The sequence below is a fragment of the Macaca thibetana genome, chromosome 15 (genome assembly GCF_024542745.1).
Source record: "Macaca thibetana thibetana isolate TM-01 chromosome 15, ASM2454274v1, whole genome shotgun sequence".
Lineage (NCBI taxonomy): Eukaryota > Metazoa > Chordata > Mammalia > Primates > Cercopithecidae > Macaca > Macaca thibetana.
Window position 1 is genome coordinate 58,657,946 of NC_065592.1, and position 26,771 is coordinate 58,684,716.

A 26,771-nucleotide genomic window follows, 5' to 3' on the forward strand; every position below is an offset into this window, starting at 1 on the left:
GGCTGCAGTCAACGGTGGCCAAGACAACCATTCTACGCGAGGACGCGGCGACAGGAGGAGAGCGGCCCGCAGGGGAGGAGAGCGCGGGGGGAAGAGGAAAGAGGAAGAAGCGCTCAGATGCTCTGCGCCTGTCATGAAGGTTAAAACCGAAAATAAAAATGGGCTAGACACAAAGGACTCCGTTCTTGTCCCAGTCCGGCGCCCTCGGCGACCGAGCAACTGGGAGGGGAAGGGGCGCCCGGACCCAGTTGGGACCCCCGGGTGCGACTCCACCTACCTAGTCCGGCGCCAGGCCGGGCCCGCAGCTCCCGCAGCGCCAGCGCCACGCCGTGTCCAGATGTCGCGTCGGAGGCGTGCAGCGGTTTCGTTTAATTTCGCTTGTTTTCCCAATCTAGAAGAGGAGCGGAGCGGCTTTTAGTTCAAAACTGACATTCAGCCTCCTGATTGGCGGAGAGAGCAATGAGATGACCTCGCTTTCCTTTCTTCCTTTTGCTTTTTTAAACAATCTAGTTCGAAGAATGTAAGACTTTCGACGAGGGGAGCTAGGAATAAAGCAAGGGGAATAGGGGAGCGGGGACGCGAGCAGCACCAGAACCCGCGGGAGCGCGGCTGTTCCTGGTAGGGCCGTGTCAGGTGACGGATGTAGCTAGGGGGCGAGCTGCCTGGAGTTGCGTTCCAGGCGTCCGGCCCCTGGGCCGTCACCGCGGGGCGCCCGCGCTGAGGGTGGGAAGATGGTGGTGGGGGGGGGGGCGCACACAGGGCGGGAAAGTGGCGGTAGGCGGGAGGGAGAGGAACGCGGGCCCCGAGCCGCCCGCGCGCGCGCCTCTCTACCGGCGCCTCCTGCAGCCCTTCCCGCGTGCGCAGGGCTCAGAGCCGTTCCGAGATCTTGGAGGTCCGGGTGGAAGTGGGGGCGGGGGTGGGGGTGGGGGTGGAGGTGGGGGGCGGGCGCGCTCAGGGAAGGCGGGTGCGCGCCTGCAGGGCGGAGATGGGCAGGGGGCGGCGCGTGGGTCCCAGTCTGCAGTTAGGGGGGCAGGAGCGGCGCTGCTCACCTCTGGTGCCAAAGGGCGGCGCAGCGGCTGCCGAGCTCGGCAGTAGAGGCGGCGAGAACATGGTGCGCAGGTTCTTGGTGACCCTCCGGATTCGGCGCGCGTGCGGCCCGCCGCGAGTGAGGGTTTTCGTGGTTCACATCCCGCGGCTCGCGGGGGAGTGGGCAGCGCCAGGGGCGCCCGCCGCTGTGGCCCTCGTGCTGATGCTACTGAGGAGCCAGCGTCTAGGGCAGCAGCCGCATCCTAGAAGACCAGGTAGGAAAGGCCCTCGCAAAGTCCGGGGCGCATTCGACACTTGTTTTGTTTGGTGTGATTTCGTAAACAGATAATTCGTCTCTAGCCTAGGCTAGGAGGAGGAGATAACCGGCGGTGGAGGCTTCCCCATTCGGGTTACAACGACTTAGACATGTGGTTCTCGCAGTACCACTGAACCTGGACCTCCCTTCACACAGCCCCCTCAATCGTGTGAAACTGAGGCGAACAGAGCTTCTAAACCCACCTCAGAAGTCAGTGACTCCCGAATATCCTGGGTAGGAATGACTAAGACACACACACACACACACACACACACACACACACACACACAGTAGGAAAGGTGTATTTCAAGCACACTTTCTTTCTCCTTGGGGGGAATTATTGCTAACCATCTAAGTTTTCTGGAGGCGGCCTTTTTTCTCCCCAACCTGCCGGCGGGGTCACCCTCTCCCACCTTCCAGGAGAGTGGAGGACCCGAGAGAGAAGGACCACGCAGGCAGTGACTTCCTGAAATGCTAACAAGGATCGTAGGATCAGTTACTGCTGCGAGGAGCCAGCACTTGCTTCTGGGGGGAGTTTTGCAGCCAACAGGAAAATGGGCTTTCTTTGTGAGTTAGAGGTAGAGGTCCGGCGGCCTGAGTGATTGAAACTGCTCGGGACTTTGCTCGTATGTTTAGCAAACGACAGAAATGCAGAACTGTTCCTGAAAAATCCCAACTGATAATATTTTAGTCATCTCAGACTACAGTTAGCACAGTTTAAAAATGAGGCCTACTTCTTGAAAAACAGAATCGGAGGTAGTTTTGTCCTCACATTGACAAATGTTGACACAGCCGGTGTAATTTCCTATAACCAGGAAAACTGAAAGAATATATATACAGTTAAAATGTGCACAATGCTAATTAAAACTTGTATAATAAGTCTAAAAGTAATTTAATGAGGCTTCGCCAGGAATATATAGCTTCAAAAAGCAAAGGCCAGCGGAGGGGTAATTATTTTTTTACTGCAATGTTAATTGTCTCTTTGACATGGAAATATAAATCTGTTAAAACTATCAGTGTTTAATTTAGTGTCTCACTTTCTATTAGCAAAAATTTATAATCTATAGGATAAAAGCATATTTTACTTTTCATATTATGAAAGTTAATTTTTTTTTAATTTAGTCAAAGGAGCTTATAAAGGATTTCAGGGCCCGTTGCTGGATTTGATTTTAATTCATTTTGAAACATTGAAAGACCCTGGTGGTTGTTTTTTTAACAGTGGTTTAGCCGTATCAGCAAAAGTTTAGCCACTGTGATCCATAACTGTTTGAATATAGTTCTTAATATTATTGTCTATATAAAAATATTTATTACTCTAGTTAATATTATTCTATATAAAATCATTTTATTTAAATTATTAATTTGCTTCTGAAAATCTATAGTAACAAAGTAGAACATATCAATGTATATAAATGCCATAAATATGTATTTTTTAGTTTAGGCCTATAAAACATAACACTGTGGTGATTTTAAGTTAGAGAAAATATTTTATAGTATGTTAATGTATATGCATGAAATGCAAAACTATTTAAATGATAGGTTCATTGAAATAAATCATTTTTTTGTTATTTAGGTATAAATCAATATTCAGGACATATGTGAAAAGCCCAATCTTCAGGAAGTTTCTGAAGATAGAACACACAGCTTGGATAGAATGTTTGCCTTGAAATATATGCGCTTTTCCAATTTCATATGTAAAAGGATATACATAATATAAAATCTAGCGGTGTTAATTATAATGATACGTAATTATATATTTCACATTAATATATTTTATGCCTATGGTTACATTGATTTGGGAATATATATGGATACTAATTGTGTTAGGATTCATACAATTCCTTCAGAGGCACACATGCTGAAAATTACCCGTATGAATTATTTAATATCATTGCAAATAAGATGTTATTTTAAAATTTTTTAAAGTTTCTGCAGATATGTTTATTACTTTTTATTTTTATATGATTGGAAATATGTATACTAAAATTCCACATTACCAATTTCTTAACCACAGAAACCTGATAAATTGCCTCAGCTGATTTGTTACTTCTACCTTGGTGCATTTACAAAATAGTCATATTTTTATTATGAAGTTAAATAGTAATTTGTTTATAGCTACTTTAGAAGGCTCACATTATTTTTTTCTTTAAGAGCATAGAGTTCTCTCAAGGTAAGCACTGTACAGTTAGTATAAACCATTATTCCCAATGTGTACATGATTCGCACTTCCAAATGAATCATAGCCCTTCTAGAAATTAAAACTTAATATTCATTTTACTACTTTGAGTACTCTTGAATTTTAGAAAGTCTGTTATCATCTTAAGGTAGCAACAACATAGCCTAGTACCATCTATGATGGCTTACAGGTCTGTTATTCCATGTTAGTTCATCACTATCAACTACCATGGTAGAGTTAAGCTAAACCATTTTCCCAACATATGAACAATTCCTGTTAGTAAAGCGATACAAATGGTATCAAAAATATTTTTTATAGCAAGGTTCAACAGTGGACCAAGTGCTTTTACACTTTTTCAAAAATCCTTGGAGAAACAGAGAAAATCTCACTTGCCTTCTGTACTAAAACATTATAGGCCGAACTAAAACTGAAACTTCATAGTAGAACACTGTAGGCCAGGCGTGTCCAATCTTTTACCTTCCCTGAGCCACATAGGAAGAAGAAGAATTGTCTTGGGATACGTATTAAATACACTAACACTAACGATAGCTGATGAGTTTAAAAAAAAAAAAAAAAACTCATGATATTTTAAGAAAATGTATGAATTTGTGTTGGGTGACATTCAAAACCATCCTGAGCTGCATGTGGCCCTCGGGCCCACAGGTTGGACAAGCTTGCCCTAGCCTTTCCATCTGCTGCAAAGCCCAGCCTGATACAAAAATCAACCTGATAAAAAGTTTTTGTGGTGCTTTATTTTGGCAGTTTAAGTTATATAAACAATGGGTACAGTTTCATTTTCTAAATATAAAATTATTACATTGAATACGAACTTTTAAGACAAATTATCTAAATTCTGATTCTCATATTACTAATATCTTCTCTATTTTTTGCCCAGTGAGATTAATCCACCTCTTAAACACCTCACCGTCAAGAAAAACAATTTTGTATTTTAAAATGAACCCATCCACTTTCATTCAGCTATTTTATATTCAGGCATCATCCTAAGGAAAGAAAGGTTCTGACAAAGATTAATACAGATGGATAAGTAGTAGCAAGAAATAAAAAACTGCATAAAATTCTAGCAATAAAGTGTTAAATTATGGTACAGTTATATTCTGGATCATCAGATATCTGAAGAATATTTCATAGACGGTTAAATGATTGCATTATAAAGTCAGGTTTTTTTTAAAGCAAGATTCAAAACAGTAAACAGTTTCCTCTCTCTCTCTCTCTCTCTCTCTCTCTCTCTCTCTCTCCCCCCTCCCCCCTCCCCCATTAGTTATAATGGTTTCCTCAGGATGAGAGGGGTTGGGAAAATGGTTGGTGATACTTATTTTCTTCGTTTCACTTTTGAGTTTTCCAAAGTGCTATGACCATCACCAGTAAAATATACATTTCCAAAGCCTTTGACACGGTAACAATCCTACACAGTGGATGAACTAAGAACTTCTCTAGCCTTAGGTAGGGAGGGAGGGAGGAAAGACAAGGAAACTGAGTTGTTTAAGTGTCATACACGAGAACGTGGCTTTAAGGTCTGGGAAAACCTGCGAGGGCTGTGACTTCAGACTGTAATGTACGCTATGTCCGTTCACCAAGAAGTTCCATTTTTAAACCCATAAATCCGTAGCTATACCTGTTTCCAAGGTTCCTCGTGTTAGGCCTCTGGTAACAGCACTTGGCGCCCTTCTTGGGATCCCTTCTCTCCGCCCCCACTACCCCACCCTACAAGCACACTCTAGTCCCCTCCAATCAATTTCAGGCAGGTCTCGCTGCCTCCGAGCCACGCTGGGGATGCAAGGGCCCTGGACCCCAAAGAGCGACCAACGACAAGAGATGAGATGCACGCTGCTCCTCCATTCCTCAGCCCCCACCATCCTCCTCCTCGATCCTAACTTCCCCACTCTCTCAATTCCTAGAGACGCTGCGGATCCCAGAGGTTTAACTGGCAGCTGGAGCGAGGTCCTCCATCAAGAATTTAGACGCTTGGTCCAATTATCACTCCACCGCGCGCACTTTCCGCAGGAGCGATGTGATCAGCTATCATAACTGCAGACCTGGGGTTCCACGTGGAGGACGATTGGGATTTCACTAGCCGGAGTGGGGGTTGGAGCAGACAGAGTCTGAGTGGGCTTAGTGGACGAAAGGCAAGACATGACAGAAGGCAACTCTGGGTCACCTCTCCAGCTTGGAACTGGCTAGGCCTTGTTTTGGAGGGGATGGGTAGATGAGAAGTGAGTCAGGGTTACTCGGAGAAACCACGGGGAAAGTGCGCTTCGAGACTCGACAGCCATTTCGTTCCCTTACATGCCCGATGGAGACCCAAGAGTGTTGAAAGGCCTCGCCTTCCCTCAGTTTCTCCATCTGGTGGTGCAGGATGGTATAGAGAGTGGCGTAGTATTTTTCCAGTGATGATGTCTGTCCATTGTTTTCTTCTTGTATTGCAGCTTTCCCCATGTTTGAAAATTTTCTTTTCAAATGAAATCATTGATTAGAATTAAAAAACGACAGTAGCTATTAAAACAAGATCAATTTCCATGACAGTAAACCAACCGATGGAAAAAACCTTAGGAATTAATAAATGAAGGATTTGTTTGGTAGATGATAAAAGGTCCTTTTAAAGGGTCTGACCCTTCCTGGAAAATACCCACCAACTTGGGACCTCAACAGATTCACCATATCCTAATTCATGCTATTTTAATGTGTATTCAGCAAACCCACATGTGTTTACAATTGTCGAAGCTACCAAATGTCAATAGCGTTTTTTTTCTATTTGTTGAACGTGAATCTCATGTACGAAGCCATCTAAACAGAAGAAATTACAGGAATGATTTTAAATACAAAAAACCAGTAGTATTGCTAGAGGAGAATTAATCAAGGACGGCATTATGAAGAAAGTGAGGGAGAATTTTCAAAGGGCAGAAAGATAGGGCTTGGTGGACCAAGGAAGGTTTCCATCTAAAAGGAATGGCAAATCCTTAGAGTCCCTGAACCCACTGAGTCTTGGACTGTTTAACTAATATTTGTAGTTCCAGATATAGCACAGTGCATTGTACATAGTGGTATTTTTTTAAAAATATATAATGCCTCGTAGATTTTTTTTTAACTTTTATTTTAGAAAGAGGGGGCACATGTGTAGGTTAATTACAAAGGTATATTGCACCATGCTGAGGTTTTGAGTACGACTGAATCTGTCACTCAAGTAGTGAGCACAGTACCCAGTAGGTAGTATTTCAGCCCTGGCTCCTTCCCTTTCTCCTCCATCTGGTAGTCCCCAATGTCTGTTGTTCTCATCTTTATGTCCAATTAGCATTTGCTTTTTAAAAAGGGTGGTTGAAGAAATTCTGAGTGCTTGTCAGTGTCTCTCAGTGCATTTATTTAATTAATGAGCCCTGGAATGATGGTTGCATTTTGGCAGAACTATACAATCAAAAAGAAGTAATAAAAGGAAAAAAAAAAGTGAAAGCCATCAACTACAAGACTGAAATTCCCAAAGCATCAGAGATCCTTTCAAAAAATAGTACGTTGATTTTTATTTTTTATGACATATTGATTGGCTTTGTTCATGAAAATATAAACATGTTATCACAAAGGACTTTTTAATTCTTCTTCAACTATTTCTTAGTTTTCTCTTTCACCTTCAAAATAAAATATCATAAATTATTTAAATAGTTGTGAAGGCAGTAGGATTTTTTTAAGAGAGAAAGGTTTTATAGAGGTTCAGAATTATATGAACAAAGACATGTAATCTCTTAATCAAATTGAAACTAATAAAATCGTACAATAGAGGTAATGTAAATTGAAAAAGTCTTTGCTTTCTTAATTGAATAATGTGAGTAACTAGAAATTTTAAAAATATGGCAAAGGTTAACAACAGCATTATTACCTGGGCTGCCTTTAAAAATACGTATTTCTGGGGTTCACTTTCAGAAAATTTGATTCAGATTTGCTGTGGGTCCCAGAAGTCTGCATTTTAAATAAACACTTGAAGGAGATACTATTACAAGTGGCCCATTGGGACACAATTTGATGAATATGACCAATTTTACTTTTTTAACCTTATTTCTGCTTATTTATCTTTGAACTGAGGTCCAGGATTTTAGGTAAGATTTTAAGTTTAGAGTCAGTTTACTGGATCCCAGGGAGGACAGTCTGAGTAATCAGTGGAGGAGTTATTTCACCAAATGAAGGAGACCCTTTATTATTATGTGATCCTTTGTATGAATTGGAAAAGAATTTCTCTTAGATACTACATTTTTACAATCAGAACATAGTTTAAGAGAAAAAATATAACAAGGTATATTTGTGTTTTAAAGCTTACAGAACCATACAGAAATTTTCCACATAGGCTATACGTTGTCTTTTTAAAACACTATATACACTTACTTCTTTTTGTACAGAATGAATGGATCTCTGTGTGTGTGTGTGTGTGTGTGTGTGTGTGTGTGTGTGTGTGTTGTAATGGGGGTTTCTTTCATTTTATGATCCAGACCAGGCTCGTAATAAACATGACAACCTAAAATTATGTAAGAAAGAAAAATCAAAGCACAAGTGTTTCACAGGTTTAACTTGTGCTTATCTAAGATCAGGGCAAGATTGCATGAAAATGTAGCCATAGCAGAATAAAGCATTTATGGACAAAATGATGGGTCTTTATGTCTCTGTAAAAGCACAGTGAGAAGGGGGAAAATATAGATGGAAAATGTAAGCTAAAAAGTAACAATTATAGGAAAAAGTAAAATATCATGCCTTTCAAATGATCATTTTTCTGCTTTTAAGCTACAATTTGTCTAATATTACACCAGTGACTTTGCTGATGTATTAGGAAAAAGCTTGTTTTGCTTTCTTTTCTCGAGTGCCACCATTTTCTTGCTCTCATTCTCTTTCAGGCTGCCAGATCATCTGACTCAGCAATTGTATAACTCTCTCACCCAATTTAAAGAAACAGCAGCTATCTAGAGAACAGTGACTCCCCCAGTTGAAAATCTAATTGGTAAATGTCCAACATCGGACACTTTGAATTTTACTCCATGCAATTTACATACTGAATAGTTGAAGTTGAATATATTAAACATTTAATTTTTAAAAGAAGCTTATTAAAACTTTTCTTCCTAAATCACATGGTAAAGTTATCATTTTCTTCAAAAATAATTAGGAGGAGCTTAACAATAATAGGACACTTCAATTTCCATTATCTCATTTAATTATCACAATATCTTTATGTTTTAGATGTTTCATTTTTTCATTTCATAGATCTGGAGACTGAGGATCAGATAGGTTGCATGGCCTGCCAAAAGTCATTGACTGGTAATTCGTATATAGTTGAACTTGGTTGCCCATGGAGTGCTGTACATATTTATATGGTTTCAGCTCCATCTTTTTTAGTTAATTATTCTTTTGAAAGTTGCTTAACCCCTTTGGGCCTCTGCTATACTCAAGCATCAGTCATATAAGTCACAGTAAATATTTATTGGTTGAAAAGAGGTTAACATCTTTCAAAAATTTATTTTTTGATCAAAATAAAACCAATGAAAAATTCTCATATGACTGTACGTATAAATTACTTATTCCTACCTTAATTTAAAAGCAATAAATGGGATACCTATTCACCAGCACAGGAACCACTTGAAGCAAGCAGTTGAAAGATTACTTTCTTTAGCATTCACATGACCTGTGAGCAGATTGTATTTCGTTTACTTAATAGCTGTCATGGTACCAGAATGAAGTATGAGAAACTCTCAGTGCTTTCATGTTCTCATCTGTAAACCTGAGACCCTATGGTATTCAGGTAATAAGAGATAGATAAAATAGTATGTGTGAAGATTCACTGTAAATTTTTAAACAGCATATGTTTGTCAGTTATTATAGTGCCTAACTAAACTATGCCCTTAAGAAAGCACATTAGTTTTTTACAGTAAATACCTACTTCATTATAATTTTTCAGTGTAGCTAGAAATTTCTAAACTCCACTTTAAAAATATACATATAATAAAAATGTATGTATTCAGACTCCTGGTATATTCCAAGATGTTAGGTAAAATCAGTGTAAATTTGCATACTTTTAAATTCACATCTGTACAGAAGCTCTATATGGTGACCTTTAGGGTGTGCCTCTAAACTCTTCTAGTATTCATAATCATTAAAGAAATATTAAACAGTAGGATATCAAAGAAAGACACAAAATACACTAAATAGTATGCTTTCTTAAGGCTAAATTGACTTGGGGGTTTTAAATCAGTACAGAGTAAATATACAGTATATTCTGTTATCACTGCCATTTCGAGAAATTAATTATGGAAGTTATCTTAACTATGACAACACAAAAGATAAAACTCTACCCTCAAGTCAGAGACTCAAAGGAAAACATGAGTGGAAATGTTAAATCTGCCTGTGAAAACTGCTAAAACATGAATAGGAAGCATTTACTTATTTAATCAAAGTTGATTACATTTCATCAAGAAGTTGATTCCCCTGAGGGGAGTTAAATCACATTATCAGGTGAAGAATGTGATTTGAGGAAGAATGGTCTAACACAAGAAAATTTTCTTGCAATCTTTAATAATATCAGAGGGGAGATTGGCTTCAGAGCTCTCCTAAGTTCAGGAAAGGACACAGAAAATTGAACATTAACAGTAAGACTATAAAGTCCCAAAAAAGCAGGCTACTTTTAAATGATAGTTTTTTAGAGGGGCAAAAGGGGGACAACCATTCTCCATTTGATGAGGAAAGCTTCCATGTAGGTGGTCCCCCTGAAATTAGAGTATCCTAAACCATTGTTAAACCTATCAGTGAACCATGAATACTAAACCTCCACTCCCGGGAGTGAAAACCGAATACAATATTATTTTCCTGTAACTTTCAACATTATCTCAGAGCTCTAACAGCACATACATCCATCAGCAGCATAAGCAGAAATGAGATATTATATATGCTTGTGTTAGCAACTAAAAAAGACAGCATGTTTGAGAGGGGAAAATCTGTCCCATCAAGAAGGAAAAAGAGGGAGGTTAGGAATAGAAGTTTAGAGACAGAAAATTTTGCAATTCCTCAGTTTTAACTGTAGTTTCCCCATTGTACCTTCCACTTAAAATGCACTCCAAGCAGTGGAGGTGGGTAGCAATGAATGCAGAGGAAATACTGAACACGGTGACACTCTCCAGTGTCACTTCTCATGATTTAATGAGGGATTTTTTTTGGAAATTCTTCTGTCATAACATGGGCAGCTTTGTTACAAAGAAGCTGTTTTTTTTAGGAAGTTAGAATTCAGAGGTAGCATCACACCTTTTAGAAGAGAATTTGCTTGTTGAAATCACAGATACCTGCCAGAATGTACAGGAATTAATGAAAAATTACTCAAAAGGACATTTATTTTGATGACCTAAATAAATAACTTGATAATAAATGTCATACATATTCTCAAAAAATTAAAAAGCACCATTTATTGAGAGCCTACCCTGCACCCGGATTTTTATATATCTGACATTCTCTATTCCTCACAGTAACCTTATGGGGTAAATTTTATTTTCCCCAGTTTGTGAAGTGAGGAAATAAAGGCTCAGAAAGTTTACATAACTTATTCAAGCCCACAGAGCTGGTAAATGAGAGGTCAGTTCTATCTGAGTTTAAAGACTAGCCTTGTCCCACTTGCATATGTGTCATTTTCATTATGATTAAGGATATGGTTGGCATTTCCCACCACCCACATTAAGTCCAATTAAGTAGCTGTGGCCATAAAAGAATGGAGAATGGAGAGAGGAACTGAGTTCAACAGTTACAGCAAACATTTATTAGCTGAGTAACCATAGCTACATAGTTCCTCAATATGTACCACTCCTCCATTTTGTTATCTATAAATCAAAATGGTGACTTTAAAAAAAGCAGTTTTGCAATATATTCAAGACCTTTCTACCCTTAAAAAACTGCAATACTAATTTTAGTAGCAATTAGAAACACCTTAAATATCTGACAACAGGGACATCATTAAGTAAATTATAACTATTTTTCCAATGGAATGTGTTACAGCTGTCAAAAGTAGCATTTATGAAGTGTTTTTGGAGAAGTTTGGAAAATGCTCTAATAAGTTAGAAAAAGCTCATTTCAAAATTGCATAATATTCACAATGTAAAGATTAAGCAAAGAAAAAGAGGAAGTATTTCAAAATGTTAATAATTATTGCTTTGTGTAGGGTAGTTTTTCATCTTCTATGTGCAGCTAATTCCTTAATTATTTTTACATGTGTGAGCTTTAATCAGGAAAGCAAATCATTCAAAAATGAGGGGACTGAATTAAGTGACTTTCAGGAGACTTTGCGTGTCTTTAAGTTCCAAATTTCTATCACTATGTATTACTACTGAAGAATAATCATAGAAGCACAGTAGTTTCTGAAAATGGAGAGTCAGTAATCTTGGCCCAGGTTTTGCAACTTGCTCTAAAGCACAATCCTCAAAGAAAAGGAAGCATTGATGAGTTGTCCACCACATACTGGATAAATTATCATTAGGAAAACAGATATTGTAGTAGGGAGAGTGAGGACCTCTCGAACAGAACTGAGAACCTTAAGTTTGAACTTTATCTTATTTTCCTTATTACTTAAGCACTCTGAGCCTTTTGTTGTCTGCATTATGAAGAAAGAATAATACTCGCTATCCCATGGGACAGCTGTGGAATTGTAAATTACACGTATAAAACTGCTTAATGCTTGTCACATAGTTGGGGTTCAAAAAATGATAGCCGTTATTTTCTGGGCAACTTTTAATGAATTTTTTATTATCTCTATTTCTTCCTGCCTATCTCCTCTAATTATGTTTATTACTTATTTTGTTCCTCAGGATGAGGCCAATTCTCAATATCTGTGCTGTACATAATATACATATATACCAAATATGTGCATATAATATGTACATACATACATACTGTGCTAATGTTTTAGTGTTCTCAGCTGATCAAATAGCTACAAATAGGTATAAGTAATTCACCACAAGTAATTTATCAACATAAAAAACATTTACCAAAACGTTAGGGAATAATTGTTTTCATGAGCTGCAAAGATTCCTCATTTCACAAGCATACACCCTAGAGACATTTTATTACTAAATTTCTTACATAGATTTAAAATCACATTTGTTTTGCACATAATTTAGAAAAGACACCTGCTATATAATAAGTAATATACTTTTAAGTTTCCTTCAGAATATTCTTGGGAAGATGATAATAGGTACTGCTAATTCTACACCCAGTTAACATTTTGGAAACTAAGATTGGAAATTATGACTTAACTATAATTAGGCATTAAATCTGCAAAACATCAAAGAATTTTGCATTTTGTACTCCTTGCTAAGATCCAGTTTGAGCAGGAAGAGAAATTTTACAATAATTCTGAATGAGCGAAGATAGCATAGAGTTTCTAAAAGAGTACCTTCCTTATAGCAAATACTAAATAATTGTGTTATACTGAATTTAATTAAATAGAGGATAGTAAAGGGGAGAAAGAAACATCTTCTGTCTTGAAACTTCTACAGATCTGCTCCCAGGGACACATTGTTTTTTCTTAGCAAATCTGTTTGGAGGTCTGCTCTACTTTCTCAGAGGTCTCCCTTTCATGCTGAAGCGATCTTTTTTCCTTGTAGAAAATAAATAATTAAATACCTTGCAATTATTTACCTAAGAAAGTACTTCTTTCCCATTTAAAATACTCTCACCACCCACATTGGACCTTAATTATCAGAATTTTTAATTTTTATCTGGGGCAGCTTCAGGAGCACTTTGGCACTTCAGGGCCAAACCACAATCTGTTTTCACACATTTGTGATTTGCCCATTTTGTAGATCAAGACATTGAAGCTAGAAAAAAAAAACGTCATTTATTCAGGGTAATAAAGTAGGTGGTAGAGCTAGGCCAGGGACTCTAATTTCCTTACATTATTGCTTTTCTAAATTAAAGGGATGCATGGAATTATTCCTCCATCGCCTTTGCCTTCAAATAATTATCTATTGCACCCAATATCCTATTCTAGAACTCATCAAGAAGGCTCAACACAGCTGCACCTAGGAACTCCTTTACAGGGCATATGTCTTGCTCTCTTAAGCTACTTCCTAAGGAATTCTCTTTAATTATGGGATTGTCTCCAGACTCTGAAACCTTTTTTTCCTGGTAACACAAGTGTGAAGTGTCATTTATCAGAATGCATCACTCCAGTCTTCCCTCCTCAAATGATTACTGTGGGCTCTACTCAAGAGCTCATCCCAGTTGATACCACCTTCCTCCTCCAGAGAAACAAATATATTGATGGTTGTTACCAATACATGCTCTTGACTAAGAACCCTTCTTTCTTAATTAATATTGACAACTTTAAGCCCAGTGCCTGACATATAGTAGGTACTCAGTTACTCTTTTTCAAATACAGTTATGAATGATAATTCTAATAAAAGTAACTCTTTTTTGTCTGCTAGTTTTATTATGTTTATTTAATTCATTAGAAAGGCCATGCATATAGTACAAAATTCAAACAGTACAAATCATGGAATGTGAAAAGTAAGTCACATGTCCATCCCAGTTCTTTATTTCCTTGCCTTATGGGTAACAGCTTTTCCTGTATCTCCCCAGAGATATTCTATGTATATTTTGTTTTTAACATCAAGCTATATTTAAAACAATTATCTTTAATAATAATGTTGAAAGTGATAAAGAAATATGTGTGTATTATCTCACTTCAAGTATAAAGAATAGAACAAGAGAGAGCCCATTTTGAAAATTATGGACAATGAATCTAGATATAATCTCAAAAGATTTCACAGTCAAAAAAATAGATACATGAGATACATGAGATCTCATGTATCTCATGTATCTCTCATTAGATACATGAGAACTGTCACTTGGTCTCAGTGTAGAGCTATTGCCTCAACTCCTTTTATTTTCTTAATGAAATCATCTGCTTATCACATGAAATACGTACATATCGTACCTTGCCAATCCCACAATGCCACGTCAGAACCAGAACCTAACTCTAGGACACTACTTTCTCAAGTATCTTTCTGTCTCTTTCTGGTAATACGTTGAATTAATATTCACATCTAGTATGACTAGTCTTTGATTTGTAGGGTTGCTGAAGTAGTAACACCACTGCAGGGCTTTCTTTAAAGAAAGTAATCAGGTGTCCCTACTGTATCATGAACCCTCAGTTGGGTTCTCCACTCTGATTTTAAAAAACAAAACAAAACGCTTCTCTATCTGAGTCTTACTCCTCTGTACTCATAAGAGGTATTCCAAACCTTTACCATTCTCAAACTTCCTAACCCACCATCTTATTTTCACTCTGCAAACAAGCTAACCTCCTTATTCATGGAATGAAGTGCCTCAACTTCCTCCCCATTCTGACCTTTTCTCCCTCCCAAATCCATGTATCTCTTGTGACAAAATCTATAACCACCACTGTACATTGAGTTCTATTTCTTCATTACTTTTGAGGGACCTCGGGTCCTCAAAAATATCCCATCTTACCTGTGTACTTCACTTTTATTCTCTTCTGACTTTCCCTTCTCTTCACTTGGCACTTGCCCTTCTAGGTATGTGTGTGTTCAGGTCTCTTCCACCTTCCATCTGCCTCACTTCATGGCATAGGGCCTTGAACTATCACAACCAAGTTATGAAAGAGTAGTCAACACAGTGTCCTCACTTCCTTGCCACCCCTTCTCCTAGTTTTTCTTTTGACTGTCTGAGGAGTCCTTCACAGGCTGTTTTTCAGGAATAAGTCTAAATGAATTACTTTCAGTTTTCCTAAATGTCTATGCCTTTGCACATCCTCTACCTCTGCCTAGAATATCTTTCTCCTGCTTTTCCATCTTTAAACTCACATCATTCTTCAAGACTGGGATCAGCTCTCAGCGTCCAGGAAGCCTTTGCCTACTAGAGACAAATGAGAATGAGTTTTGTCCCATTTTCATTTTCTTGTATCATTCTACACTTTATTTTGCTCTTCTAAGAGCATTACATGCCTCATTTAATCCCTAAACAACTGTTTGAGGCAAGTACAGTTATTATCCTAATCACGCAAATGAGAAAACAGAGGCCCAGACATGTTGAGTAACTTTGTTAAAAGTTAACCAATAAGTGGAACAGCTGAGGTTTGAACCCTGGCAGTCTGACTCTAGAGATATTATGTTTGACCTACTTCCCCCTACCCCCACCCCATGTCGGCCCTTAGCGTCTGAGCTTGCTGAATGAATGAACAGGTGGTAGTCTTTTTTTGTTATAAGACTGATCAGAATTAAGACAGGTTTAAATTTCACAGTATAGATTTTCAAAACTGCCAAGGCATTGCAAATCTAAAAAAGAATGGCATTCTCAGGAAAGAGGAAAAGTAAGTGTGAGAATAATAATAACAATAACCAACAAACTTTAGTAAATTCTAGTAAATGTAGTAAATTTTTACATTAAAAGCTTTTGGACATACATTATCATATTTTATGACCACATGAAATATATTATAATCTCATTTTGCACATAGGAAATCTGAGGCTGGCATAAGGAGCACCGAGATCCAGGACTGTATATTTTCATTCTTCTAGGGGTTTGCAACTCAGGTCGATATGTATGAGTAAACTGGGAGCGTGGTGGGTTCTTTAATAGAAAAACTAGGAAAGTTTTCCCACTATTATTAACTATTTACATAAGATTTATAATAGATAATGGACTTCAATTTCTAGAGCAAAAGGGCCCCACCCAAGGAGGCCATAATCCTTCCAGTGCTCTACTGCAAGGTAAGAGAGTGTATACATATCTAAAACTTGTTCTTGGTATTTCCAAAGCAGTCAACTTTTACACCTGTATATGATGCATCCAAATGTTGTTTTTTTGTATGGTTGCATCTCCCATCTTCTTCACCAATAGCTATACATGTATTTCAGAAGAGTTGAAAGAGTTCTTGATGTAGAAATCCATGGTAGAGTTTCGGAGAAATCCCTGAATTCCCTGAAAGTTTTATCTAGAAATACATGTGGAAGTGAACACATCTTTTTAAAAAAATCATTACATACTTTATTTTTTGAGAAGAAGGTATTTCAACAGCCTCTTGAAGGAGCCTACTCTTCCCACTCTCCCACCCCCATTAAGAACCATTGTAGGACGGGCATAATGGCTCAGGCCTGTAATCCCAGCACTTTGGGAGGCCGAGGTGAGTGGATCACCTGAGGTCAGGAGTTCGAGACCAGCCTGGCCAACATAGTGAAATCCCGTCTCTACTAATAATACAAAAATTAGCTGGGTGTGGTGGCATGCGCCTCTAATCCCAGCTACTCTACTCGGGAAGCTGAGGCAGGAGAATCGCTTGAACGCGGGAGGTGGAGGTTGCAGTGAGCTGAGATCGTGCCATTGCACTCCAGCCTGGGCAACAGAGCGAAACTCCATCTCAAAAAACAAACAAAAAACACATTGTATTAGTGATGGAAATGTGTTCCCTCCCTCCCAACCTGGCAACCACTCTTTCTTCCTCCTCCATCATAAAATACCTTAAGCTAAACTAAACGAATTTTATTTATCGATAGTTTGAATTTTCCATATCATTGCTACACAGCTAAATGAGAGGTACTCCGAGGAAAATATAAATGGCACAGTAATGCATTGTAGATTTTAATAACATACTTGACATCCCAAATTGTTTCCATTGGCTTCATTTTAAAAACTACGTGTTTTAACATCAAGCAGACACTAAAAGTACAAGATATACTGGGTCTACAAGGTTTAAGTCAACCAGGGATTGAAATATAACTTTTAAACAGAGCTGGATTATCCAGTAGGTAGGTTAAGCATGTGCTTAAGGCATCAGCAAAGTCTGAGCAATCCATTTTTTAAAAACGTAATATATGTTTTTGAAAAGCTTAAAAAGTAATAGTCACAGGAAAAATTAGAACTTTTACCTCCTTGCACTTGTTATACTCTTTAGTGCTGTTTAACTTTTCTTTATAAGTGAGGGTGGTGGAGGGGCCCATAATCTTTTCAGGGAATAAGGTCTTCTTGATCTTTCTTTCTTTTTTTTCTTTTTTTTTTTTTTTTTTTTTTTTTTTTTTTTTTTTTTTTTTTTGAGACCGAGTTTCGCTCTTGTCTCCCAGGCTGGAGTGCAATGGCGCGATCTTGGCTCACTGCAACCTGTGCCTCCTCCTAGGTTCAAGCGATTCTCCTACATCAGCCTCCCAGTAGCTGGGATCACAGGCATGCACCACCAAGCCCAGCTAATTTTGTATTTTTTAGTAGAGACAGGGTTTCGCCATATTGGTCAGGATTGTCTCGAACTCCTGACCTCAGGTGATCCTCCTGTCTCAGTCTCCCAGAATGCTGGGATTATAGGCGTGAGCCACCGCGTCCAGCCTTTCCTTTTATATAATAGTGATAATTCTATCCAAAGCTTTTTTTTTTTTTTTTTTTTTGAATCGGAGTCTCATTCTGTCACCCAGGCTGGAAGGCGGTGGCGCGATCTCGGCTCACGGCAACCTCTACCTCCTGGATTCCAGCGATTCTCCTGCCTCAGCCTCCTGAGTAGCTGGAATTACACACGTGCGCCACCACGCCCGGCTAAGTTTTGTATTTTTAGTAGAGACGGCCAAAGCTGGCCTCGAACTCCTGACCTCAGGTATCTGCCCGCCTCAACTTCCCAAAGTGCTGGGATTACAGGCGTGAACCACCGCGTCCGGCTCCAAAGCATTTTCTTTCTATGCCTCAAAACAAGATTGCAAGCCAATCCTCAAAACGGATAATTCAAGAGCTAACAGGTATTAGTTTAGGATGTGTGGCAGTGTTCTTAAGGCTTATATGTATTAATATACAACAATTCATTTAAACTCACAACAACCCCTGTAAAGCAGGGGGTACTCATATTCCCTTCTCCCTTTATAACTAAGAAAAATGCAAAGTAATTTCAGTAGGAAAGAGAAATGTGAGGAGTGTGTAGGAGACAGGACAATGTGTAAAGTGGGTCTTTGGATCACTGTGCAACTCTGCCTCTAGAACACTGAGCACTTTTTCTGGTCTAGGAATTATGACTTTGAGAATGTAGTCCGTCCTTCCAATGACTCCATCTCCATTTTCCTATCTGCCTACAGGCAGAAATCTCCCCCGTATTAAATAAACCTCATCTTTTCAGAGTCTGCTGTTATACCAGGCAATGTACACGTCTGAGAAACCCTTGCCCCAGACAGCCATTTTACACGTAGGAGGGGAAGGGGTGGAGAAGGAGAGGGTAGGCCAACTCTCCAAAAGGAATCCTTTGAACTAGGATTTCTGACTTAGTGAACCCCGCGCTCTCGAAAATCAAGGGTTGAGGGGGTAGGGGGACACTTTCTAGACGTACAGGTGATTTCGATTCTCGGTGGGGCTCTCACAACTAGGAAGGAATAGTTTTGCTTTTTCTTATGATTAAAAGAAGAAGCTATACTTTCCCTATGACACCAAACACCCCGATTCAATTTGGCAGTTAGGAAGGTTGTACCGCGCAGGAAGGAAACGGGGCGGGGGGCGGGGGGATTTCTTTTTTTCTTTTTAACTGAGTGAACGCACTCGAACGCGCCTTTGCTGGCAGGCGGGGGAGCGCGGCTGGGAGCAGGGAGGCCGGAGGGCGGTGTTGGGGGCAGGTGAGGAGGAGGAGCCCAGTCCTCCTTCCTTGCCAACGCTGGCTCTGGCGGGGGCTGCTTCCGGCTGGTGCCCCCGGGGGAGGCCCACCCTGGGGCGACTTCAGGGGTGCCACATTCTCTACGTGCTCGGAGTTAATAGCACCTCCTCCAAGCACTCGAGAACGGCGCCCCCCTGCCTGGAAAGATACCGCGATCCCTCCAGAGGAGTTGAGGGACAGAGGCCGAGGGGGCTCTTCCGCCAGCACCGGAGGAACAAAGAGGAGGGGCTGGCTGGTCACCAGAGGGTGGGGCGGCCGCGTGCACTTGGCCGCTGCGGAGAGTGGGAGAGCAGGGAGCGAGCAGCCGGGAGCAGCATGGAGCCTTCGGCGGACTGGCTGGCCACGGCTGCGGCCCGGGGTCGGGTAGAGGAGGTGCGGGCGCTGCTCGAGGCGGGGGCGCTGCCCAACGCACCGAATAGTTACGGTCGGAGGCCGATCCAGGTGGGTGGAGGGTCTGCAGCGGGAGCAGGGGATGGCGGGCGACTCTGGAGGACGAAGTTTGCAGGGGAGTCGGAATCAGGTAGCGCTTTGAGTCTGGAAAAAAGGGCTTCCTGGGGAGTTTTCAGAAGGGGTTTGTAATCACAGACCTCCTCCTGGCGAAGCCCTGGGTGCTTGCGAAGCCAAGGAAGGAATGAGGAGGCACGCGCGTGCCGATCTCTCGAATGCTGTGAAGATCTGAAGGGGGGAACATATTTGTATTAGATGGAAGTATGCTCTATCAGATACAAAACTTACGAAGGTTTGAGATAAAACGGGAGTCTTAAAGAAATGTAAGATGTGCTGGGACTACTTAGCCCCCAATTCACAGATGCCTGGATGGAGTTTATCTTTCTTACTAGTAGGGATTATCAGTGGAAATCTGTGGTGTATGTTGGAATAAATATCGAATATAAATTTCTGATCGAAATTATTCAGAAGCTGCCGGGGGCAGTGCCTCACGCCTTATAATCCCATCACTTTGGGAGCTCAAGGAGCGGGGGGATCACCTAAGAGTTCGAGACCAGCCTGGCCAACAGGTGAAACCCCGCCTCTACTAAAAATACAAAACTTAGCCGGGGGTGGTGGCAGGCGCCTGTAATCCCAGCTACTCGGGAGGTTGAGGCAGGAGAATCGCTTGAACCCGGGAGGCTGAGGTTGCAGTGAACAGCGAGAGGGAGCCACTTCATTCCAGCCTGGGTGACAGAGTGAGACTGTCGAAAGAAAGAAAGAGAAAGAGAGAGATAAAAAAAAGCATTCAGAAGCAACTACATATTGTGTTTATTTTTAACTGAGTAGGGCAAATAAATACATGTTTGCTGTAGGAACTTAGGAAATAATGAGCTACATTCATGTGATCGTGCCAGAAGTAATATGTAGTCACCATTTTGGGAATGTCTGCTAATATTTTTACTGTTTTGCTATCTTTAGCTTCTTGATAATAGTTTATTTTGTGATAGAGTTTTCAATTCCTCATTTTTGAACAGTGGTGTTTCTCCTCTCCCTACTCCGGTTTTGTGAGGGAGTTAGGGGATGATTTAAAAGTAATTAATGCATGGGTAACTTAGCATCTCTAAAATTTTGCCAACAGCTTGGACCCGGGAATTTGGCTTTGTAGTCCTAAAATATCTTAGAAGAGACCTTATTTGTTTAAAAACAAAAAGGAAAAAGAAAAGTGGATAGTTTTGACAATTTTTAATGGGGAAGGGAGAAGAACATGTAGAAAAGGGGAAGTGTTGTTGGCTTAGAATCCTAACTACATTGGTGTTTAATATAGGAACACTTATTTGTATAATATTTTTAAATGCTAAATTCATATCAATTTATTATCAAATGGGTTTAAGCATCCTACACATTTTAATTCAATGAATTCATTTTCTTTTTGCTTTGGATTTCTATCATGATTTAAATATTTACATATGGGTTACTTTTTAGGTTTTTCATTCTATGAAATATAATAAAAACCTTTAAGGCTAGTTTTATGACCAAGACGAAGAGAACTTCAGTGAACACACGGAACAATAAATATGCTGCAACATTTTGTCTTTCTTTTTGTAGCTGCAATTTGGTTTGCTTATACTTTCTCTTTGTCTCTTTGAAAACTAAGTCAGTTTCACTTTCTCAGGACAGCATTTAATAACCATAATATAATTTAGTATAATTCCTTGATTTAGGCAAATTATGCAATTTGTGTTTAGTATGAAATGTACCTAAAAATAAGTAATTCCTCTTTAACACAACCATCCTCAAGCTAATATAACAAATAACAGTTATCCTAAAATAAATTGTCTATTTCCACCATGCAACACTCAAATTTTAAGGTTGCTATGACTGGAGACAGTATTTTAAAATTCCTCTCTGGAAATGGCTTTGTTTCCAAGATGATTTAGGAACCAAAAAGGTGACCATCTCTTGTTTAATGAACTCTCAAATCATAAACCTGGGAAGCCTTTTCGTTTCCTATTGCTGCTGTTACAAATTATCACAAATGTGTTAGCTAAAACAAACAAAATTATTATTTTACAGTACAGTTCTAGAGATCAGAAGTCAAAAATGGGTCCACTTTGGGAAACTCTAAGGGACAATCTGTTTCCTTGTCTTTTCCAGCTTCTAGTGACCATCAAATTCCTTGGCTCATATTCCCTGTATTTTCTCTGTGGCCTGTGCTTCCATTCTTTTATCTTCTCTCTGACTGTGACCCTCTAATAAAAACACTTGGGGTTCTATTGGGCCCACCCTGAAAATTCTGGATAATCTCCCTCAAGACCATTACTTAAATCACATCTGCAAAGCCTCTTTTGCTACATAAGTTAATAAATTAACAGTTTTTGAGGATCAGGACATAGACATTTGTGGGGGGGGGACCTTATTCAACCTACCACAGGAAGGAATTTTAGGGCTAGTTAGTCTAGCATTCTTATTTTATACTTGAAGAAACTGAATTTTTGGAATTGGAGAGCATTATGCTAAATGAAATAAGCCAAACACAGAAAGACAAATATCACATGTTCTCACTTATCTGTGAAATATAAAACAATTACATTCTTAGCAGTAAAGAGTAGAATGGTGGTTGCTGGAGCTGGGGAGGGGGGCAGTGGGAGGAATGGGGAGTGGTAATCAAGATACAAAGCCTCAGTTAAGATGGAAGAAATAAGTTTGATTTTTTTTTAGATGTGTTTCACAGCATGATAAATATAGCTAAATAGTAAATCCCAAATGCTCTCATTTGACAAAAATATCAAATATTTGAGATGATGGATGGGTTAATTAGCTTGACTTAATTCCACATTGTGTTCAAAGATCATAACTTCATATTGTACCACATAAATATATACAACTGTACTATGCCAATATGTAATTTTAAAACTAATTTAATGAAAAAGAAATTTAAGTTCAACGTTCCCAGAAACTAAGGGTAACTTAAAAGTTTTGTGAGAATTTGTTTAAAAAAACAAACAAGTTTTCTCTTTTTAACAATTACCACATTCTGCGCTTGGATATACAGCAGGGAACAAAAAAAAAAAAAAAAAAAAAAAAAAAAAAAAAAAAAAAAATCTCCAGGCCTAACATAATTTCAGGAAGAAATTTCAGTAGTAGTTTTATCTCAAGGGAAATACAGGAAGTTAGACTGGAGTAAAAGTCAGTTTGTCCCTGCCCCTTTGCTATTTTGCCCATGCCTCACAATGCTGTCTGCCTGTGGCGACAGCTCCGCAGAAGTTCAGAGGTTATAATGGAATTCAATGTGATAGAGAACTCGAGAAGGAAATTGGAAACTGGAAGCAAATGTAGGGGTAATTAGACACCTGTGGCTTGTGTGGGTGTCTGCTTGGCGGTGAGGGGGCTTCACACAAGCTTCCTTTCCATCATGCCGGCCCCTACCCTGGCTCTGACCACTCTGCTCTCTCTGGCAGGTCATGATGATGGGCAGCGCCCGCGTGGCGGAGCTGCTGCTGCTCCACGGCGCAGAGCCCAACTGCGCCGACCCCGCCACTCTCACCCGACCCGTGCACGACGCTGCCCGGGAGGGCTTCCTGGACACGCTGGCGGTGCTGCACCGGGCTGGGGCGCGGCTGGACGTACACGATGCCTGGGGCCGTCTGCCCGTGGACCTGGCTGAGGAGCGGGGCCACCGCGATGTCGCACGGTACCTGCGCGCGGCTGCGGGGGGCACCAGAGGCAGTAGCCATGCCCGCATAGATGCCGCGGAAGGTCCCTCAGGTGAGGACTGATGATCTAAGGATTTGTACCCGGAGAGCTTCCAAAGCTCAGACCATTTTCCAGCACAGAAAGTTCAGCCCGGGAGACCAGTCTCGGGTCTTGCCTCAGCTCACGTGCCAATCCATGGGAGGGCCTGAGTCTCCCGATCGCTCTTCCCCGCCAGGGCAGCAAATGGGAAATAATCCCGACATGAACTTGCGCACGTGAAAGCCCATTCTGTACATTATACTTCCCAAAGCATACCTACCCTCTCCTAGTTCAAGGCCTAGACTGCGGAGCAATGAAGACTCAAGAGGCTAGAGGTCTAGTGCCCCCTCTTCCTCCAAACTAGGGCCAGTTGCATCCATTTACCAGGTATGTTTCCTCATTTGCATACCAAGCTGGCTGGACCAACCCCAGGATTTCCAAACCCAATTATGCGTGACATCATCTGGAGATCTCTCAATCTCAGCTCTTCTGCACAACTCAACTAATTTGACCCTCCGCTTTATGCGGTAGAGTTTTCCAGAGCTGCCCCAGGGGATTTTGAGGGCAATAGGACCAAGACTTCGCTGACCCTGGCAGTCTGTGCACCGGAATTTGCAGCACTCTGTGGCAGACAGAGGCCCTCTCCTTTCCCTCTTAAACTTGTGCAAGAGATCACTGAGAGATGAAGATAGAATTGTGGTCCTCCTTGCCCTTGCCTTTCCTTTTTGCGATCTCAAAACATCCTCCCTCCGCCCCCATTCCATGACCCCAGTTCCTTACCCCCACAGCTGTCTGCTGAAAGTGCCAACATTACTCAATTGTTTCTAGAGGAGGAACACCTTTAAAAATATATATATATATATGAAGCAATACACGGGAATTAACACGAATATTTAAGGTAAAACATGACCTTGAAGATTCTGAAATCCATCTTATTTTGGCCCAGAACGGGGCACTGGGCTCCCTGGGCCATAGGGGAGCTGGAGAGGACGGGGTGGAGAGTTAGCTCTAAGCCCTCTGCTTGGAGATGCTGTAAATACAGAACGCAAAATCACCTTCGAAGTTAAAGACGCGAAGTTCTTCTTTACTCGGCCTCTGCTCCCCACCAATTCCCTCCAGTTACAGCTAGCATCCGGGTCCCGGTGAAGAAGGAGACTTCGCCTCCAGTTACAACTAGCATCCGGTCCCGATTTAGAAGGAGTTGCCAATTACAGCTCGGTTCCAGGGCTGAGCGAAAAGCTGGAGGAGCCAAGTGGGAGAGGGAGTAAAACTATCGAATTGGGCCACAAGCAAATGAATAAATTGAACGACTCAACCAAACCGAAGATATTTAATCCAAGCACACAAGTCTTTCATTTCTTCCTTCCTCCCTTCCTTCTCTTACTCCCCAACACCCCCTCTTCAAGCACAATTAATTACATGGTTAGATTCTACTGCGTGATCAGCCCTGTTCTAGGTGGTGGGCACGCCAAGGTGAATGAGACCAAACAAGAGTCTTGCTCTCATGGGGTTTACATTTGGAGACAGGGTCGATCTATTGCCCAGCCTGGAGTGCATGGCGCGATCACAGCTCACTGCAGCCTCAACCTCCCTGGCTAAAGGGGTTCTCCCACCTCAGTCTCCCGACTAGCTGGGACCACAGGTGCGCGCCACGATGCCTGTTTTTGTTTGTTTGTTTTTGTTTTTGTTTTTGTTGTTAATAGAGACGAGGGTTCACCCTGTTGTCTGGGCTCAAGCGATCCTCCCCCCTCCTCCTCCTGAAGTACTGGGATTACAGTCCCAAGCTATCGTGGCCGACCTGGGAAATAGACGTTAAGCAAGATAACAACCTATTTTCAGAGAGCCAGTTTATAAAACCAATGCAATGGGTAAATATGAAGTGTGAATAGGAGGAGAAAATAAAGAGTGGTTGGAGAATCTAATGAAAGCTAGGGAGGAAGAAACTCTCAAGTGCAAATGCTGCCTCAGGAATAAACATAAAAAGAAACTCTCAAGTGCAAATGCTGCCCCAGGAATAAAATAAACTTGAGACTCTCAAGTGTAAATGCTGCCTCGGGAGAACCAAACGGCAAGCTGGAGCCCGTACACAACGAGATTAGAGAGAAAGGCAGAAGCCAGATCATATGAATAAATGAGCATCCATTTTGTTTCAGAAATGATAGGAAACCATTTGTGGGTTTGTAGAAGCAGGCATGCGCAGGGAAGCTACGGGATTCAGCCGAGGAACGCCAGAGCCTGAGGCGCCCTTTGGTTATCGCTAGCTGGCTGGCTCATTCCGCACCAGGTGCAAAAGATGCCTGGGAAGGCGGGAAGGGAAAGGCCACATCTTCTCGCCTTTGCATGGGGAGCAACCACTGACACTCATTACATAACACTCGTTTTCTTCTTGCAACCCCGCGGGCCGGGCGGTCGCGCTTTCTCTGCCCTCGACCGGGCGGACCTGGAGCGCTTGAGCGGTCGGCGCGCCTGGAGCAGCCAGGCGGGCAGTGGACTCGCTGCTGGACCAGGAAGGTGTGGGAGAGCGGTGGTGGCGGGTACATGCACGTGAAGCCATTGCGAGAACCTTGTCCATAAGTACTTCAATGCCGGTAGGGACGGCAAGAGAGGAGGGCGGGATGCGCCACACATCTTTGACCTCTGGTTTCTAACGCCTGTTTTCTTTCTGCCCTCCGCAGGCATCCCCGATTGAAAGATCCACCGAGGCTCTGAGACACCTCCGGAAACTTAGATCATCAATCACCGAAGGTCCTACAGGGCTACAACTGCCCCCACCACAACCCACCCCGCTTTCGTAGTTTTAATTAGAAAATAGAGCTTTTAAAAATGACCTGCCTTTTGAAGTAGATATACGCCTTCCCCCACTACCGTAAATTTCCATTTATGTCATCTTTTATATATTGTTATAAAAATGTAAAAAAGAAAAACACCGCTTCTGCCTTTTCACTGTGTTGGAGTTTTCGGGAGTGAGTACTCACGTCCTAAGTGCACATTTATGTGAGCACTTCTTGCGAGCCTCGCAGCCTGAGGAAGCTGTCGACATCATTACAGGCTTTTGTGAACTAGGCAAGCTCAGAGGGGTTACTGGCTTCTCTTGAGTCACATTGCTAGCAAATGGCAGAACCAAAGCTCAAATAAAAATAAAATAATTTTCATTCATTCACTTATATATTATCAACATTTATTGAGCACCTATTACAACAATTTAATTGCATGGAATACAGCATCTTTTCTGACACTGTTGTTTCATGTATCTCTTAGAAAAACGCTGCTGTTAGACATCCAACACTATCTTGAGATGATAAAATATCAAAAAGCGTGTCTCAAGATGGATGAAATGCTGTTAAAATGGTGAATAGAAACTCTAGGGCGACCTCATATCGGTAGACTAGCACATCTGGAGATCCGTATTTATCCGACTTCCGGTTCCAAATCACGCGAGG

The 26,771-nt window shown here is 41.0% G+C and overlaps 2 protein-coding genes across 3 annotated transcripts; both read left to right on the forward strand.

Annotated features, from left to right (window-relative positions):
* Window positions 1-346: 346 nt before the first annotated feature.
* Window positions 347-26,493, forward strand: LOC126937619 (cyclin-dependent kinase inhibitor 2A). 2 transcript variants are annotated; one of them, XM_050761170.1, is made up of 3 exons: window positions 347-520; window positions 23,058-23,364; window positions 26,007-26,493. In XM_050761170.1, the coding sequence occupies exons 2-3, from the start codon at window positions 23,061-23,063 to the stop codon at window positions 26,018-26,020; spliced, it is 318 nt and encodes a 105-aa protein (XP_050617127.1). In that variant the 5' UTR covers window positions 347-520; window positions 23,058-23,060; the 3' UTR covers window positions 26,021-26,493. The 2 variants fall into 2 exon arrangements, with proteins under 2 accessions (XP_050617127.1, XP_050617128.1); XM_050761171.1 differs by lacking the exon at window positions 347-520 and adding an exon at window positions 19,198-19,611.
* On the forward strand, window positions 940-2,625 carry LOC126937617 (tumor suppressor ARF-like). Its single transcript, XM_050761168.1, has one exon. The coding sequence runs from the start codon at window positions 986-988 to the stop codon at window positions 1,373-1,375; it is 390 nt and encodes a 129-aa protein (XP_050617125.1). The 5' UTR covers window positions 940-985; the 3' UTR covers window positions 1,376-2,625.
* Window positions 26,494-26,771: the final 278 nt, after the last annotated feature.